This window comes from Sinohyriopsis cumingii, chromosome 2 (assembly GCF_028554795.1).
Source record: "Sinohyriopsis cumingii isolate HCF-2022 chromosome 2, ASM2855479v2, whole genome shotgun sequence".
In the NCBI taxonomy this organism is placed as follows: domain Eukaryota; kingdom Metazoa; phylum Mollusca; class Bivalvia; order Unionida; family Unionidae; genus Sinohyriopsis; species Sinohyriopsis cumingii.
The window spans coordinates 124,793,591-124,813,025 of NC_142962.1; the positions used below are offsets into that span (position 1 = coordinate 124,793,591).

Sequence of the window (19,435 nt, forward strand, 5' to 3'; positions counted from 1 at the left end):
TCAAACTACTGGAGAACTGGGATACAGTGACCTTTACTGAAAACTGGCTACTTCCATAACCTTTGTGAATGTTCTGGGTGTGGAGGCTTGGCTGAATGGCAAAGCATGCAGATGGGAGACATCCTCATCCAAGCAAAACCCAAGATACTTTCTCTGAGGAATGACAGGGATGTGAAGGTAAGCATCCAGAAAACTGATGGAGACCACCCAGTGACCAGATCTTATGGCATTTCTGATTGAGAATGTGGTCTCCATCTAGATAGGTTCTTCCTGCAGAAACCAGTTTAGTGAGAAAAGGTCAATAACCAGATGAAAGCTACCCCCTGATAGGTTCCTCCTCCAGAAACCAGTTTAGTGAGAAAAGGTCAAAAACCAGACGAAAGCTTCCACCTGTCATTGGTACCAGGAAATTCCAGGAGTAAAATGCTGAAAATTGGTCACTGAACACACTCACAACTACAGCCTTCTGGAGAAGGGAGTATATCTCTTTCTTTAATCACACTCAATTCAACTGGTGGAAGAAGATGGGGTACCTTGCTAGAGAAGGATGATCCTGACACTCAAGGCAGTAGCCACCTTCTTTGATAGAGAGGACCCAGCCATCAACCATGATGCCTGACAAAGCCTCGGAATGGAGGTTTCAGGGTGCCAAGATGGGGTGTGAACCCAATAGCCAGCTGCAGACTCCAAGGGTTTTAATGTAGCAGGGCCTACAGACCACCCCTCACATTCTCTATCAAAGTCCTGGCTCTTACTAAATCACTGAGAAAACTCCTTAATCAAAGCCAAAAAAGTAAGCATCTGATCAGGATTTAGCCACAGAAAGTTTCTTAAAGCTGTAAAGGATTTTTGTGTCATTGGAGCCTGAAGGTGTGTACACAGATCACTGGGCAAAAGATGGTAAACCATGTTAACTGCTTTGTCAAAAGACCAGATCTCTTGTTTGTTTGCTGCCTTGACTGAAGGATGGGAGGCAGATCAGTAAACAATGAGAGGGAGTAATCACTTTGGCCTGCCATGTATCAAACTCATGTGAATTGATGAGGAAAGAAGGGACATCTTCATTCTGATGTCCAACTCTTGATGTTGGTCCAAAGACTGCAGTAATGAGCTCTCTACCATGTGGTCAAGTCTATGGCTGTATGCAGGGAAAGGGCCAACCACCTTCCTGTGGTGGAAGCCCTGACATAACAGAGGGATTTAGAGGGATTACAGAAAAGGGGGGATGCTCCAATGACCTGTGCCCAGTAGGCACAAACTGTCAATGACTGCTGAGGACAATGAGATCTGTAGGAAGACAATTTCTCAGAACTGATAGCCTTAGATCAAAGCTCTCCTTGCACTGGGTGGCTCAATCTCATCATTGAGAATGGGCCCCCAGGGAAAGAAAAGACATGACTCTCTCTCAGCCCATACCAAGCTGTGGGCTAGTAGAGGGTGCTGTTTATGGGGGTGGGGGTGGGGAGAGCACATGACTCACTTTCTGCTCTTTGCAATGGAAGAGGCTGATGTTCCCCCACTGCAGGAGGATACAACTTTCTCTGTCATAGTGGAAAAGATGGGTTGCTGCACCTCCCTCAATGTAAGACATAACTCACTCTCTGCCCAAAGGGAATAGGGAGGGCACTACTCCTCTCTAATTGGAGGGCATGATTCACCTTCCACTCATTTATTACCTCCTATAGAAAGGGGCCCCACTAACCCTAAGCATCTATTAAGAGACTTTAGTAATCCTTCTCTGAGACCCAAAGGGCTAAGGGAAGGAAAAACCCAAAATTCTGAGGAAGATAAAAAAGGAACATTTTTTCTTTTTTTTATGCCTATATATCTGTGTTCAGAATGGTCCCAAAAGTTGTCCAACCATATACTGCAAAAGGAATAACCATCTGTCCTCTTGCTGCCTGCACAAGATAGGCAAGGGGATGGGTTTCTCAGGGTGTTCTCCTGTGACTACACCTACCTACACCCTGCTGTAAAAGAATGTTGGCAAGAAGATTTAAAAAAGTTTTATATGTAAGTATTATGTAAAAATGTGATGTATTTGCATAAATGAAATCTATGCTAATATATAGAGAAAAGTTGTAGAACTCATATTTTCTCCATGTTGACCAAAGAACTAAAATGGTCACTGATGTTTAAATGCAAAAAGGTTAGCAATGCTGAGCTGAGTGCTGAAGATTACTGTAAAGAATTAAAACAACCAATATTATACTGATCAAATATGACATCAACCAGGCCATTCGAGAACTGGAGACGAATAATTAGTTAAAACCCTGCTCTGCAAGATTGCTAATAATAAGAATAATAGTAAAGAATACTATTCAGCACTAACTTCTAAGAACAGACTGGTGTTCAATTAATGAACACATGACATAAAAGGAACAACTGGTGTTTAACCTGCTTTTTCAAGACAAAAATCACACCAGTCACATATCTGATCATTTGTTACTATAATAAAACAAAATCAAGACGAGTCTGCAGACCAGTTTTGGCAAGGAAAGAGATAATTATATAACCACCTGAGCTAGAAAAAGAAATCAAATAATTCCAAAACACATAAATAATTATGCCAACACTCCTGTGGTGCTGTAACTTAACTACAAAATGTAACATGAAGAATGTTGTTGTTGTTGTTGTTTTGGGGCTTAACGTCATTTTTCAGCACACGATAGGCTATATATGGCGGCCAGTATTAATGGTGGAGGAAGAACCCTGGAAAACGCAGTGAAGAACCACCGACCCACGAGAAGCTACCGGCAGGCTTTCCCACGTACCCACGCTAGCCGAGCCTTGGACTCGAACTCATGCAGACAGAGGTGAGATGGCAGTGATCCGGAACGGTAAGCGCTTTAGACCACTCGGGGCCCCAACATGAAGAATGTGAATAACTACTGAGAAAGATAATACTGAACAGAACCCCCCAAACAACTTAATCTATGTGTAATTCCACACAATAAAAATGATGCACAAGGACAAATGCTCAAATCACGACGTAAAACTTGAATCAAAGGCTATTGTTTTTCAATGTAATTCAAGCTGCAGTAATGCAGCAACAACAACAACAAAAAAAGGGATAGTATATATCAACAAGGTAGCTACAGGTTAGGCATTTTGGAATCAAGAACTTTCCAACCACATTATGGGAGGATGAATTCTCATCATACAGTCAAGAGTATCTTCCACCTGCAAAAGATCAGCTATGTGACAACAATAAGTTAGATATTACTGATATTAAAAAAGTATTCAAAACAAAGAGAATTATACCAGGTACATCACAGAAAAACTGTGAAGACTTGCTCCTTTTCTTTCTGCGGTATTGTTTGTGGTTCTCCTCTGCTGTATGGTTCCCATGGTGACCCATCTGAGTTACAGACAGCTTGTTATGCGAGTGCTGAATGACAGCAGACTGGAGCTGAGAAGGGGATGGTGTCAAGGAAAGTACATTGTTCACATTGTTGATCAAATTGGTGTAGGCAACCAGTCTATTGCTGATCTCGGTACCCCGAGGTTCAAAACCCTGAGAACAGACAAAAAGAAACATTCAGCACAACTTAGAATGATTTTCTTTTAAACAAATTTATATGGCAAACAGTTATTTTTAAAAGAAATCAACTTTTTTAAATTGAAAAAGTGGGTTTGTTACCCCCCCACCTCATCTCTATGTCCCTTTGCAAAATGCTCTGCAAAGTTTGAAGACAATCAACAAATGCAAAAATGAGGTAGATTATTTTAAGAAATTTCAGCAACTTTATGAGTTAAAAATTTATAGTCATACTGGGACACTGTATGTTCCATTAGTATGAAAATGTTTCAGATGGATAACAAGTTTACTGACTATTACAAAAGTGGTGAGAAGTGAAGTTTTGTGATGTTAAGAAATTAATTATGGTTTGAAAACTTGACGGAGAACAGTAAACTCAATGAAAATCACTTTCTGAAAAATCCCTTTATAGTTGAAAATAGCCTATAATATTGCGGAAAAATATTCTTTATTTAAGAAATGAATCAGTTGTCTACTGAAAATCTAACAAAGTTAAAATATTACCTGGCAAAAAGATGCACTGAGATTTCTTACTTTGATGATATGCAAAGAAGTTGGCCTGGAAATCTGGGACTTTAGAAATTTATTCAAATGCACATTCTGCGTCATAAAAACAACTGTTTAAAGGCATCTCTACTTTTGGTACCTTTATCCATAAAATAACTGTACATCAGCAGCATTAGGCCAATAATGAAAAGATTCAGTGCTAGGATTCTTTCTGTCAAAGTTGGTCAAACTGTTAAGAATTTTGCTTTAGATAAAGTTGTTTATATGATTTTCTATTTTTAGCAACAGTGGCATATTTGAAAAGACTTAAGTTAAGATGCTTTTCAGTAACAGCAGCCATTTTTGGAGACAGATCATCATCATTTAAAAGTCCTCTGTGCCATGATGATTTCATTCAAATTTGGTCACAATATGGGCAGCTAATTTTTGAGAAGTTGTTAAAAAGTTTTTTTATTTTTGTTAACAGTGGCAATATTTTCTAGTGGTTCATTGTAATTTGTACAAACTTGAAATCCCAATATGCCAGGATGGATGCTTTTTGACAAGAAATCATTTAAAGTTTTTTCTATTTAAAGGCAGATTGCTACCTTTTGAATGAATTTTAAAAGTCCGCATGTTACGATGTTATCTGCCAAGTCTGATTCAAAATAATAAGTGGTTTTTGAGAAGATGAAACCTGCAATTGATGGATGGATGACGCATGATGGACACAGGGCCATACCACAAGCTCCTCTCTCAATAAGCTTGGAGATTTAGAATAGACCCAATGCATCCTCATGCAAAGAGGAATACAGCATAAACAACCTTGCACTAAGGGATCTGTCCATACAATTATTTTCTAGTAAGGATTATGTATTTTTAAAAAAATAACCCCAAAACAAACAAAAAAAACCCCCCAAAATAAAGCTGTCTTTTTAAAGGTTTGTACTCTTCTTGCCCTCATCTTTGTTTTCTATGGCTTTTTGGGATACCAAAATATGCATGGTAATGTGCAGCCTGCACACACAAACACACACACACACAAACATACACACTGAAAATAATGCTAACCTGACAAACAATATGGCCACCACTGCAGCTAATTTGAAAATCATTTTATTGCTGAAGGTTATCAGCCAGCCAATTAGTCCTTTCAAGGGACTCGTTTTTATATTAAGCCTCTTGGAATGTGGAGTAAAAGATTTATAATTTTAAGCTTCATAAAGACATTGAAAATCTAGATGTTTGCACTTTGAATATTGTAATGTACATTTATATTTTTATTTTTTTTTAAAATTTTTTTTGAGAGTGTGTGGCTGTTGTAAATGTGGGGAAAAAAATGGGTTGGCAATGAAAAACAGGGTCAGTCGGTTGACCAGAAACACATACTTTTTGTTTGGCCTAAGAATAACTATATTGATAACACATTATGATGGTAACATAAGTTGTTATATTGATGATATAACATGATGGTAACACAAGTATTATACTGATAATATAACATGACAGTAGCTTAAGTATACTGAAGATGCCACCAGTAATTATTAAAATACTGGAGACTTAGCAGTTACAGTGTTATATCTTGTCCCACAATTGACAGTAATATATGGTGTTCAGAAAATCACTAAATCTTAAGGTAATTTCTAATGCCAAACATCCTCAGTTATAAAGTTATTTTAGCTCACTTGGCTGCAAAATGTAAAACAAGTGATGGTAAAAGTATTTATAAAATCGCTCAGTTTCACATCATAATGGATATGGCAATAATTTTCTTCATCCAATGATTGTCCCTTTGTGACTGATAGTGATGAAACTGAAAGTTCCATAGTTCATGATCACTGTCACATCACTGGTGCATACCAAGGAGCTGCACACATCACACACAATCAATAATTACAGATTTATCCAAACAAAACACAACTTCCTTAAGTACTTCACACAATGCAAGCAGTTGCAATAGTGTCAAATGAATCAACAAGTGTCATCCCCAACATGACTGAAAATACATGACATTCTGACTCCGGGAACTGCAGTTATTCATTTCCAGGTTGTACAAACTTGTGAACAATCTGTCAGTAGGAAGTGGAGCTTCCCATGGAAATGATCAATTAAAAATCAGTAGTTGATTTGGTGTGCCAGCAATGGAACATTCAGCTTGCTTACCTGCAAGGGAATCTATCCATACAAGTACAAGAGCGATTGGAACAAGTTTGCTGAAAGTCAATTACCATGGACACTTCTTCGAATTTGATCTGAAGTATCCAGACAAGGTTCACTACTTCACAAGAACTATCTACTACACCCAGAAGCACTGGTGGTACCTCATGGCTAGTTGTCCCTGTGTCAGTGTGCAATCGTGGATGAATCCAAATGTGAACTGAATGCAAAGTTAACCCAAATCTATATCATTTGAATTACCTCATACTGTATTAGAGTAGTCTAAATAGGGTTGTATGTAAGTGTTATAAAATAGTTTTCTATGCCTATCAGGAGAAAATGTCTTATCCTGTTGAGAGCTATAAACTTGAATTAACTTTTTTAGTGATATATTTGATATGTTCAGTCCACGATAAGTTATTATCTACCAAAACACTCATGCCAGACCATTTGCAAATTTTATCCTTCTATATCATAGTTCATCACTAGTGAGATTTGTTTTGTTTTGTAATGTTGAGATAGGTAATATTTTAGTTTTACCAGTACATGTGTTTACCACCATGCCAATGCATATGGACCAGTTGTCCAGTTTGTTCCTGTAAAAAGATTTCCAGTTCATGCTTTATGCTTTGGATATCTGACAATGTTGTGTCATCTGCATAGAGATTTGTAGATGAAATTGAGTCCCTTAGTAAAATTGGTAGGTCATTAATAAAAAAAAATGAATAGTAGTGGACCTATAATTGAGCCTTGTGGTACTCCATATCTAATTGTTCAAAGATTTAGACAGAACATTATTTATATAAACATGTGTTCTTTCACTTAAGTATGAAGAAAACATTCTAATTGTGCTTTCATCACATTGGTAAATTTTCAGTTTCTTCGAAAGGATTTCATGGTGATTGGTAAATTTTCAGTTTCTTCAAAAGGATTTCATGATCCACCATGTCAAAAGTTTTCATGAAATCGACAAATATAGATGCTAGTATTCTACCTTGGTCAAGTGCTTGAAGCCATTTACCAGTTAGAGAGATCAAGGTAGTCTCACATGAATATTTCTGTTTAAAGCCTGATTGATTAGGGTGTAACTGCAAGTGTTTGGTTAAATATGACACGAACGAGTCATGGACATGTTTTTCAATCAATTTTGCCAAGTTTGGTAGTACTGATATTTGCTGGTAGTTATCAGCATCATCCTAAGAACCAGATTTGTGAATAGGAGTTACTTTTGCAGTTTTCCTTTCCATATTTTGGGGACAGATGAGGTTGCAATACTTAAATTGATTATGAATATTATACTATCTGAAATAGCTGAGGTAGAAGTTTTTATAGGTCGTGGACCAATCTGATGAATTCTTGTAGCTTTCTTGGTATCAAGTTCACCGAGACCTTTTTTTAAACAGTTTTTTTAAACTGGTGGGATAGAGAAACATACCTCCTTAAGGATTTTGCTGCTGCATAACTGTTTTAGTTAATTAAAGTTGTTTTCAATCACTGGTTCTTTTAACTATGTGGTAATGTTCTTGAAAAATCATTGAAAACATCTGCAATGTTAGTGTCATCAGTGACTATGGTGTCCTTTACCACAAGTGATAGAATTTTATTAGTCTGATCTTTTTGTTTTCCCCTAATGAGTTCACTGCAGGCTTTCCAAATAGAGCTTGCATTGATCTTTTTTGATAACACTTTTTAAACTTTTTTAATCATACCTGTTATTTTATTTCTCCATATTTTATTTTGTGCATCATTCTCACAGCCCTGAATTGGTCTCATGCTTTCATAGCATCTAGGACAGGGGTTGGCAAACTACAGCCCGTGGGCCACATGTGGCCCCCCAAGGGTTTTCATGTGGCCTAGGAACAAGTCATCATTCGCACTGACTCTGTTTATGTTACTCTGTTTATCAAATAAATGTGCTTCTTTTTAAGTTTAAGTTTTCAAATATTAACAACGCATTAACAACTGAAAATTAATTATGATGTTATTTAGAAAAACCTTTTGTTTTTGCTATTTCAAATATCAAGTATTTTACTTAATGAACTATGTGGCCCGCAACAAGGTGTAAATTTGTGTATGCGGCACTTGCACTGGAAAGTTTGCCCACCTCTAATCTAGGATTTCAGTAGTAAGCCAATTAGGTTGGATTTCGTACTTTACTCGCTGTACTTTCATTGGTGCATACTTAGAAACTACATCCATAAATAAGTCAGTCCATACTCTCACAGCTTCATCTATGTCATCAAAATTTTGGATTATAATCCATGGAACTTGATATAGGTCATCAAGAAATTGTTCTTTATTAAAAGTTCTGACTGATCTATAAGTGATAGTTCTCTGTGTATATTTCCTATTCCTCTTGCATCTTTCACAAAAAAAGTAGGATAGTGGTCACTAAGACCAATATTCAGTACATTAACATAAGCCACATTGTCTGGTAGGTTGGTATAAATGTGATCAATAAGAGTGCTTGATTTTTCTGTTACCCTTGTGGGTTCATTTACCAGCTGGACTAGGCCTAATGATTCAATAAATTCCATCCAGTTCTTCCATATCTGAATACTGAGCAGGTCCTTATTTACATTACCGAGTATGTATGTTTCTTTCTGCTGTGCATGAACATTTTTGATTTGTTTCAAAAAGTTATATAGATTACTCTTTTCATGCTGAGTGCACTTTTTTGTCACTCGTATTAGTAATAATTATGCTTACTGGGTATACCTCTCTGGCTGTTGACATGTATGAATTCAACAAGCCAGTTCAGGTTCACATTTAATATAATTTCCCTTTGATCGAGTACCTGGGTAACGATCATTAGGATCAACGGATTCCTGGATGACTTTTTCTAAAAGTTTAACATCTTTACTCTTCAATTTGAAACTGTTGTGTCACAGATTCACTATAGCTTGATATTTAAACTTAGGTAGCAGACAAGTCTATATCGTAAAAAACATGGTGCCAAATACTAAGCAAAATCGAATTTATTGATGTGAATTGTAAATGTTATATGACTGAAAAATGTTAGAGGATCAAGAGCAAATTTGTTAAACTGAAGAACATGCAGCATCAGGAAAAGAATAAATCAATAGCAACTTACAAATTTTGAAAGAGGAATTCAACAGTGACTAACTGCATATTCAAAATTTGTGGACTTGGCTTGACAACCATTCAAGGAAACTTATACATGTACCCCCAATGACAATTTAGTCCACAAGTGACCACTGCATGTTGATCACTTTTAATTTTGTCTGTGGGGGGTGTAAGCACCCCACACCCTACACATGAGTAAGCCAGTCATAGGGGTGGGGGGTAGGGTATAATTTTGTCCAAATGGAAGTGCCCCTAAGGATTCCAAAAAAAAGGACAAAACCACCATTTGATACTACTTGGCTGCAATTGTAGAAATGCAATCATGCAGAGTGTAATTATTCAGGCAAGAATATGGTAGAGATCAATACAAAGAGTGAGCTAATATACTGATGACTGATACACCAGTTCTCTGCATGAAGATTGTTTTCTCTAAGTTTGACTTTTCCTGTCTCTGAATCTGCACTGTTTTTTTTGGGTTTTTCATTCGCGTATCTATCTGTAAATTTCCATTTCCACCAGTACAGTCTATGTGTAATTCCACACAATAAAGTCATATTGAGACTGTTTGGAATAGGTGTGGATTTGTGAATGCAGTAGCATCAAAATTATTTACCTAGCACCGCACGAGACACAGATTACTATCGATATAGCTCCGACAATAATACTGACTGGTGCACCTACAATGGTTGATGTGGTCATGATTCCAGTCACACCATGACCAGCAGATGCCATGGCAGCAAGACTGCAAATAGCATCTATGACTAAACATGTGCATTTGTATCTCAAGATCAGCAATGCATGGTTAACTTGGTAATTTCAGTTTGCAGCTGCTGTTCCACTTTATTTTTTCAGGCAAGTAAGATTGAGAGTCAGTCATAGTTCTTCTATTAATAATACAATTGCATATTTTAACTCCATGACAGGAAGACCTAATCTACACATGCCTTCTAGCCAATTACCCTTTCTTATTAGAACAATGGGAATACAGTTAAAAAATCATCTGCCTCAGGAATACTTAAATGTCCAGTGATTGTACATTCTGGTGGTTTGGCATGATTGCTTAAAAACACACATATTATGCTAGCATCTCTGACACCTAACAACCATCTTGCCCAATAACTGGTACCAGATCAAGTGCACTTCCTGTCAAATGACAGTCAATTAAGATCATTTTTGTCTCAACTGAGTCAATGTTGGCATAAAATATTCATTGGTAAATGTAAATTTGGTCGATATATTGGTGATTTGCCACCTCACCATTGCAGTAACAGTCCCAGAATGTTCTTACACCTGGTGCTGCAGTCAACACTGGAGTATTTTCATGCGCACATGCGATGATTCCAAACTGACCTAAGTTGGTAGTGATATATCAGGGTTATTCCAAATGCCAATTTCTACTTGGGCCTTAAGAAAATTATATAACAATTCGTACGTAGGTTTGGTAACACAAATCTGAAACAGATAGTCCTTGACGAGTGGAGAATTTTTTTATCAATGTTAACATCCATTGTCTGAAGACCTGTAGTAAATTCTCCAACTTCACCACAGTCAGAATCCATTACTATATATATAATGATAAACAAGTATGATCCAGACTCGAATACCTTTAAGATATGAATTTTAGGTCTGTTAAAGGCATGTTCAGCAAAAGATGTGAAAATAAGCTGGTCATTTGTTAAGGTCCTTACATTAGTTCTTTCTCTCCTTTAATTATGATTTCTGAAAAATAATTCCATGAAGTTATTAAGCGTGTGGTGCAGGTACTTTAGCGATCTGCTGGTCCACATATTTTTCATCCCCCCTAATGCTAGTACCAACATAGTCTTTGATAAACACAACCGACATGCTGTCTCTGATTCCAACACTATTAGTGAACTCACCCAGGTTCTTTACCACAATGTCTTTCAAATTGACAATAATATCCTGAAGGTCTATGTTTGACATTTTCAGTTTGTCAGTCTGATCTTCAAAAATCGCAAGCTCACATGGACTGACACCAACAATGTGACTAGTCAACTCAGACAAATCCACTTTAGTGACAAATAAGCTAAAATCCACTTCAGTACCATGTCATCGAGTACGTCCTTAAATGTTAATTGACAATGTTGTGTAATATCACATGTATTTAAATGTGAAATCAGTAAGTGTGTGAGGTGTTGGTGAATGTTCTGGTGCATGCAATGCTTCATTACTACTGCATATAGGACTATCCAAACAAGTCTGAATGGGTTAAGTTTGAATAAAACTGTTTTGTTCATGTCCAACATGTAGGGCACTAGTGCCCCCGAGATGAATAATTCACAACTTCAACTGGATGTTTAAGTCCATACTAGTTAAAATATAAACTCTGTTCAGGAGTTACCATGTATGCGACCCAGTGAGTGCCAGGGCCTTTTGATGAAACCAGACTGAAGATGCCAGTTTCATATGTCATTAGAACCACTGATACAAGTTCATCTCATATAAAAAGACAAAAAAACTGTTTGACTGATTTTGCCATCACAAGTAAATAAAAACTGGCCAATGAAAGGGTCAATGGCATGCTCTTCTGTGTCCTCGTAATTGAAGACACGGTATTCAATGACTTGTACCTAGCAATTGAAGGCCTCCTCTTTTACATATGACCACCAACTGCCTTTTTAAAAGCCATTCTTGAAACAGATTGGACAGCCCCTAATGGTGCAGATTCTGCAACTGCTGGAACTGCTCCTAAAAACAAATGATGGAATCACTGCAAGGAATGGAAATATTCCACCAGTCTTCCACATTTGGGTCACCTCTGACTTTGATAATTTTAATATCACTGAGGTGTTATTGTGTTTGGCTGCATTAAGCTGAGCAAGCTGTGTTTGAATCAACCACACAGGGACATTTCCAGTTAATTTTGCTGGAGAAAGTTTCATTGTGATCTCATGGGGCCCCAAGTGGCCTAAAGCACTCATCGTTACACATCACGGCCATCTCACCTCTGTCTGCGTGAGTTAGTCTCAGGCTCGGCTAACGTTGGTACATGAGAAAGCCTGCCAGCAGCTTCTCGTGGGTCGGTTGTTCTTCCTCCATCAATTATACTGGCCGCCATGTATAGCCTATCTTGTGCTGAAAAATGGCATTAAACTCTACAACAACAACGTGATCCCACAATTGTTTTTGATTGCGGTTTTTATTTTTGCAAGGTCATTTTCAGTAAGGTCGACCTTCACTTTATGATAGGACATCATAATCTAAATATGGTTTTATTATGAATTTTCTACAGGTGCAATGATTACCCTCATTCGACCACCAGCACCCTTCAACAACAGTGCCTTGTCAGAGGACAGCATCTGTAATTAATTACACTGGGGGTTACACATGCATAAAAATACATGTCAATAATAGATTGACTGAACAACACCAGATGTTCCAGTGACAAGTAATAAATCACGAACAACATAGACAAGTCATGTTAGAAAATGTGTAGACCAGTGTTGATGATTTGACATCAGTCCATTAGGGGTGAAATGATACACTTGTGGCGTGTATCGGTATGATTTACAATACGCAGCCTGTGATAAGATACATACCGATACAAATATGAACTTGATGTTCTTTCCATCTTTGGAAGTTAGATGGTGCCCTTTCATGTTGATTGACAGTCTGGTCCTATTTTCACTATGTGGACTACAGATAGACATATAGGTATAATATATTTATTTGCAATTCTCATTGATGAGAAGATAACAACAAAACTTTCAAACAGACTACCTGTTGGTGGCAGTGAGGTTTATTCAATGTTTCAGGCCATTTAATGGTGGCTCCTTTTTAACTCCCTTTGTTTTGTACAACATGAATGATTTGAAAAGATATTATTACCAATTTTGTGTCTCTGTTACAAGTAGAATAAAATTACGATGTTTTCTTCAGAGCTGAAGAAATAATGCAATTTCCTTGTGCAAAGAAAATCTCATCTAGAACAAATCCTGGCATGGGAATAAAGTTAAATACCAAAAAACAAATATATCACATTCTACTTCCAGCAGATGCAAAAAAACTGTTGCAGCCAGAGGTGCTTGTATTTGTTAGTGAAAAAGGAAAACTACTGACTACACCCAGTCCTATTCTGAATTTTTTAACTTACAAAAGGTGATAAACTTTTGAAATGTGCCTCAAAGCTCATTCTATGCTAATTTCATTTATAGCACCTTCCTTCAATGATTAAATATCTCTGAATAAAAAAGAGAAATTCCATATTGGTTTCCCATGTACAATTTAAGGAGAAATGATGACAGGATTTTATCTTAAGGGAGATGTCCCTCTTTATCAAAGAAAAAGGAGGGGGAGGAAGAAACGTTCATATGTCAATATTTATCTAAACTTCAATATATGTCTTTCTTTCATCCTGTTCCAATTTCTTAGAGCTCTACCGAAATCAACGTCTTTGACAGATGTCACCTCTAGTTGTACAATCATTAACCTGTTAATTATTTCTGAGCATGCTCTGCTCCTCTTCTTTTTATCAATATTGTTCTGTGTTTCTTCTAAAGGGGAATATACATAGCTAGTCTAATAAATCAACCCCCCAAATCTGTGTTGATAATGATGGACAATATGTGGGTCTGATGTCACTTATTCATTAAAATGTGCAATTGTTCTGTACGAGAATCTTTCTGGAACAAAAATGTGTACATTTTAGACACATACAAGTAATTGGTAACAGTCATATCAAGCGTGAAATTCTAAATGGCCAAATGACAGTTGTGCTATTCCAAGTGGATTTACTAGTCAACAAACACAGGATTTGCTCCTGAAATATAATGTACATGTCACTGAATAAACCCTTCAGCCGACGGTAGCTGAACAACCACAAGAAATACCGTTAAGTGTATAAAGTGTACACCAATTTGTGCAGCCAAAATTAATTTGTGCAGCCAAAATTCTTTGCTGATAATTGCAGCTTTTAATAATTAGGTGATATCAGCCCCAAACCTGAAAATCAATATCCTCACAGGGGAGGGATGATTTATCGACCTAATACATAGCTAGCTTTGTCAACTTGAATATGTTGAGGAACAGATCTTTGTGACTAATATGTGCAATTTTCCAGAGCTCAAAGATATTATCTTTTGGAGACATCTGCTCCAAAACAGAATTTTTCACTGACAAAAACTTCCTTTGTTAAATCAATAGTTTACTGACTACCATGCCAAATTTCTTAACTGTTCCATAATGCTGAATAAGGGTATTTAATCCATCAATGAAAGTGCAGACAGAGGAACTGTTGTTGTTGTTGTTGTTGTTGTGGGGTTTAATGCCATTTTTCAGCACACGATAGGCTATACATGGCGGCCAGTTTTAATGGTGGAGGAAGAACCCGGGAAAACCCTGGAAAGAACCACTGACCCACGAGAAGCTACTGGCATGCTTTCTCACATACCTACATTGGCTGAATCCGAGACTCGAACCCACGCAGACAGGTGAGATGGCAGTGGTCCGTAACGGAGACCGATTCAGACCACTCAGCCACTCGGGGCCCCCGACAGAGGAATTAAAATAAATATCTTTACTTCTCAATTTCATATTTTTACCCTATTTTATTCAATTTATCTTGACCGTATTATGGACACATAAACATGGTTCTGTAGCATATGATCCGCAGGGCGAAACTGAATAATTAAAAAATTGAAAATTGCATTATATGTTTAAAATGTCTGTATTTTAATTAGGCTCAGTATTCTGCCCTTTGTACATTTCATTTTGAAATACCACTGTAAGTGTCATGCAGTCTATTTTTTGTCCATCTAACATGTACATCTGACTCATATTTAACACCATTTCAGGCTCAAAATCACTCACTGGTATCTCCATTAACACTTTCCAAGCTCCAATAATCTGCTATACTTCATAACTTTACAAATTATTGTCATCATCACTATCATCAGCAAGTATCTGCCAAACAAAATAATAATGAACCATGCCAGGAACAAGACTTTTGGGGTTTTCTATGTAGCCCATGTTTTAAACATGCATTTGTAAAACTTACTTCATGGATGGTTTCAAACTATGCCATAATGCTTATTCTTGGGCACGTTGTGCTAATAAAATTTAGTTTCACAACCATTCAAGTCATACTTGAAGAACCTAGATGTGGAACAGTTGCTATCCTAGAAACAGATGTCACAACAGTTAAATAAAAATTGCATACTTTGCCAAACACATTATAATATGTGAGATTTTAAACGAATTTGCAGGAGTTCTCATGCTTCACTGTTCTCTGAGCATGTGAATTCATACAAATTTTGCACGATTCATGCAATGGCACAATCTAACAGCATCTCCTCGTAATTACTTGACATATCTAGTGACTTTCCCCCAAAGACTCTGTTGCTCTGCCAATACTTCCTGTTTGTCATGCAGACTATAAGCTACATTGATATCTGTTTGTTTTAACCTGCACCGGAACAAGAAATAACCACAAATGAGAATCCAATGTAACATACTTCACTGTGCAACAAACTGTAGCATAGCTTTCAAATAGATCAAAGGAGTCAAGATACAATTCAAGGTAGAAACTGTGCATGAAAGTGTGTTATTAAATTGATGAGTAAAGTACTTCATTATACATGTGGAACATGTTTGGAATGTACGATGAATATAAGATAATTAGCATAAAATGGGGTGGGGTGGGCCAGATTATCAACTATGTCATTTTCTGTTAACTTGTAGATGGCAAATGGGTATTCTCAAATAGTCTTTTTCGTTTGTACTAATAAACATGAGTGACTGTGACTGCAAATTCCGTTTCAGATGGATCAACATTTTTACAGAATAAGAAGGCAACTAATATATATTCATGACTGCTGAAAACTAAAATAACATGCATGTGCTAAATATCGTTTTGTATTGATTCTCAGTCTCTTGTATTGATATATGTATTATTTCAGCAAACGTATTGATGCATCACTATATCGATGAATCATTTTACCCCTACAGTCCATGTACCACCAAAGATTGTGATTTGTATGTGCCACTTGAGAAGTGAATACCACATAGTCAAGCTGACTTTCTTCAGAGGGTTTCTAATGACTGTTTAATAACAATGAAACTTCAGTCACTCCTAAGGTGTCAAATATAATTTTGCTCTGGATTGACTATTATCTTGGTGTACACACAGTAAGAACATATTGGGTACTTATGTGCAAAGTAAAATGGCCCACAATACCAGTTTTTGAGTGTGCATCTGTGGTATGTGCAAGAAAGGATAACACTCAAGTGATGCCTGACTGCATAAATGATAATAAAAATGATTCAGATTCTGTAGAAAGTGAAGTGGATAACATAGGCATCAATAATGTTGACATTTCTAATGTAACTTTACCAGCAGCACCTTCTACATGTTTATGACACATAATTGCTGTGTTTGGCTCCAAATATAACCTTACAAGATCTCTACCAAATCCATAGATGTGACTGAGGGGGAACTGCTTAAAAATCTCCATGATTCACCAATGAGTTGTGATAAACACTATACAAATCCAAGGTTAAAGTTTGGGTTAGGACCTCTCACGAGAGGTCGTGGCACCAGGTCTGGGATCCATACCAGTGAGTTGTGGGTCCACAAAAGAGTACCACACAATTAGCTGAAATTTAAGTGGTTCATGATCTATATAATTAATTACATTTTTCACAAACATCACTGTTGGGCCAGCTGTTCTTGTGTAATCATCACTGTATCTGGCAAGTCCAGTAATTGTTGTGGCTACCTAAAAGTTGTTTAGAATTTATTTGATTTCCTTTTCACTGATGGAATAATGTGCACTGTTAAACAGTGCCATGATTCCATTGTTAACAAATCCCACTTGAGCATCAGCAGGGTAATCAGTACCACTTTTACCTCAACTTCCAAAAAATGCCTCACATGGAAGGAAAAACCTAAATGTGTCTTGTACTTGCAATTCTATATTTCATTGAATGGGGGTCTCTGAGTGGATATGAGTACTGAAAATCAATCTTGGTTCAATCCACTAACACAGAAACTCCCATATCAAATACATCTTTGAACTGAGCCAGTGCAAAATTATACATTATTGATATTCTTTAATACCACTTACCATCCAAATCAACCTCAGTACCAGATTTGCAATTGCTGAATCTGAAAATGGCATTGGAGCAGCCTCATTAATGATTTTACAAACTGTGGACGGCATTGATTCTACTGATGGTACATAACTGAAACTTGGTGTATTCAATCTCGAAGTGACCGAGCTGCCTGCAAGCCCAGTTGTTTTAACTGATCCAATGTAGCACTTTTAATACTATCCACAACTCACATTGCAACTTGTTTAGTCATGGGTACAGCACATGACAATAATCCCACAAGTACTTTTGGTGCACCTGCAAATAATCCATGAAAAACATCACAGCGTGCAGTTCCATAATATGTCATGTGCACAGGTTTTTGCATTAACAAAATGAATGGGTTTCACATGTCCATGCACAAGTCATTATTGTTATTATTATATAAATGTCAGGTTGATCCTAAAGTACAGTTGCATCATAAATGTTTCATAGTGCAGATCAACAATGTGTCCATCTTGATTAACAAGGGAAAAATGAATGTGTCAGCCGATTATTATGGTATGGCAATTAGACAGGTGTTGTGGGTATAATTGATATCAAATCACCTGGTTTTACAGTTGGCAAAAACCCAAACAGAATATAACTACTCAGTTGTTTCAGACCTGCTTGCATAACTACAAATGATGGTTTCACAAGTTAAAATGACTAGGGTTGTTGAAGTAATTCTCTCAATGTCAGATGTGACATGATATCCCACATGCTAAAAAAATCATTTATTGCCTTGAATGTTGCCAGGCCAACCTAAAAGTGATTTTAAAGTTGACTGTGCAATGTCAACCGCATATGATTGCAATTCTATTGCCCTGACAGAACTTAGTGTAGGCTCACTGTATAGAAATTTTAGAGTCTTTTCTAGTTACCAATATAATTCTTCATCGAATTTCTTCGCTGACTAATTCTAATGTTGTATGTACCAGAGGTCAGTTCAATAGTATGCAAGTCTGCACCAGTGTCTACTGAAACACAGATGAGTTATTTGAAAGCAGACCACCACGTGGTTGTTATCTGATATTAACCAACTGTAATAGTCATTGCAATGCAAGTGTGATCTCATGTGTGTTTGAGTAACAAGTGGCCACAGGTACAGAACAAGTGACACTTAATTCTGGTTTTGTTTATGACATGGTGATCATTGAGGTAATGCTCACAGCTGTATTTACAATCACTTGATGTACTGAAGTATAGATTTCATGCAAATATTTAAATAGTTTCTGAACTAATCATCAGTGTTGTATATATCATGAATATCTTCAAAAAGTTCATGCATCAATGGGCGATATGCGTCTCTGTACATAAGATCATTAGTGAGTAACCACTGACAAATGAAGTTGCCTCACTGATGACTTTGGGTGCATTGTTGCCTGCATGAACTGATCCCACAAGTATTTCCAATCATTCTTCAAGATGGTTAGGGTCACACAGTTCACCAAGATCCTCTACTTCATTTGATGGATATTCTTTATACCGTTTTACTTGTTTGACTGACCATTAGTTGTATTTCTTCCTTTTTCACAGAACAATTATCATGCTTAGGTTGTTGATCTAACCACTTTGTTTTTCCATTTTTGCTTGTAATTCAGCAAACTCGGCTGGAGACAACTAGATCTTCTGCTGTGAATAAATGACATTTATCCACCCACCTCTGAAATTCTTCTTCCTCCTGTGTGCAAGCAGGTCTTTGTTTGGTTAGACCATTTCCCTATTTTGGTGGAAATGCAGGTCTTTGTTTGGTTTGACCATTTCCCTATTTTGGTGGAAATGCAGGTCTTTGTTTGGTTAGACCATTTCCCTATTTTGGTGGAGATGCAGGTCTTTGTTTGGTTAGACCATTTTCCTATTTTGGTGGAGATGCAGTTCTTTGTTTGATTAGACCATTTTCCTATTTTGGTGGAAATGCAGGTCTTTGTTTGGTTAGACCATTTCCCTATTTTGGTGGAAATGCAGGTCTTTGTTTGGTTAGACCATTTCCCTATTTTGGTGGAAATGCAGGTCTTTGTTTGGTTAGACCATTTCCCTATTTTGGTGGAGATGCAGGTACAGCAGGTTGTCTTT

General features: G+C 37.0%; 1 protein-coding gene across 4 annotated transcripts in view; it reads right to left on the minus strand.

Moving 5' to 3' along the window:
- Positions 1-19,435, minus strand: part of LOC149805753 (protein dispatched homolog 1-like) — a 62,675-nt gene that overhangs the window by 13,620 nt on the left and 29,620 nt on the right. For 3 of the 4 annotated variants that reach the window (XM_089950423.1, XM_089950425.1, XM_089950424.1), the window contains exon 4: positions 3,265-3,517. In XM_089950423.1, the coding sequence (XP_089806549.1) occupies positions 3,265-3,517 (253 nt within the window). Of the gene's footprint in view, positions 1-3,264; positions 3,518-17,355; positions 17,639-19,435 lie in introns of all 4 variants that reach the window. The other variant, XM_089950426.1, reaches the window with a different exon arrangement.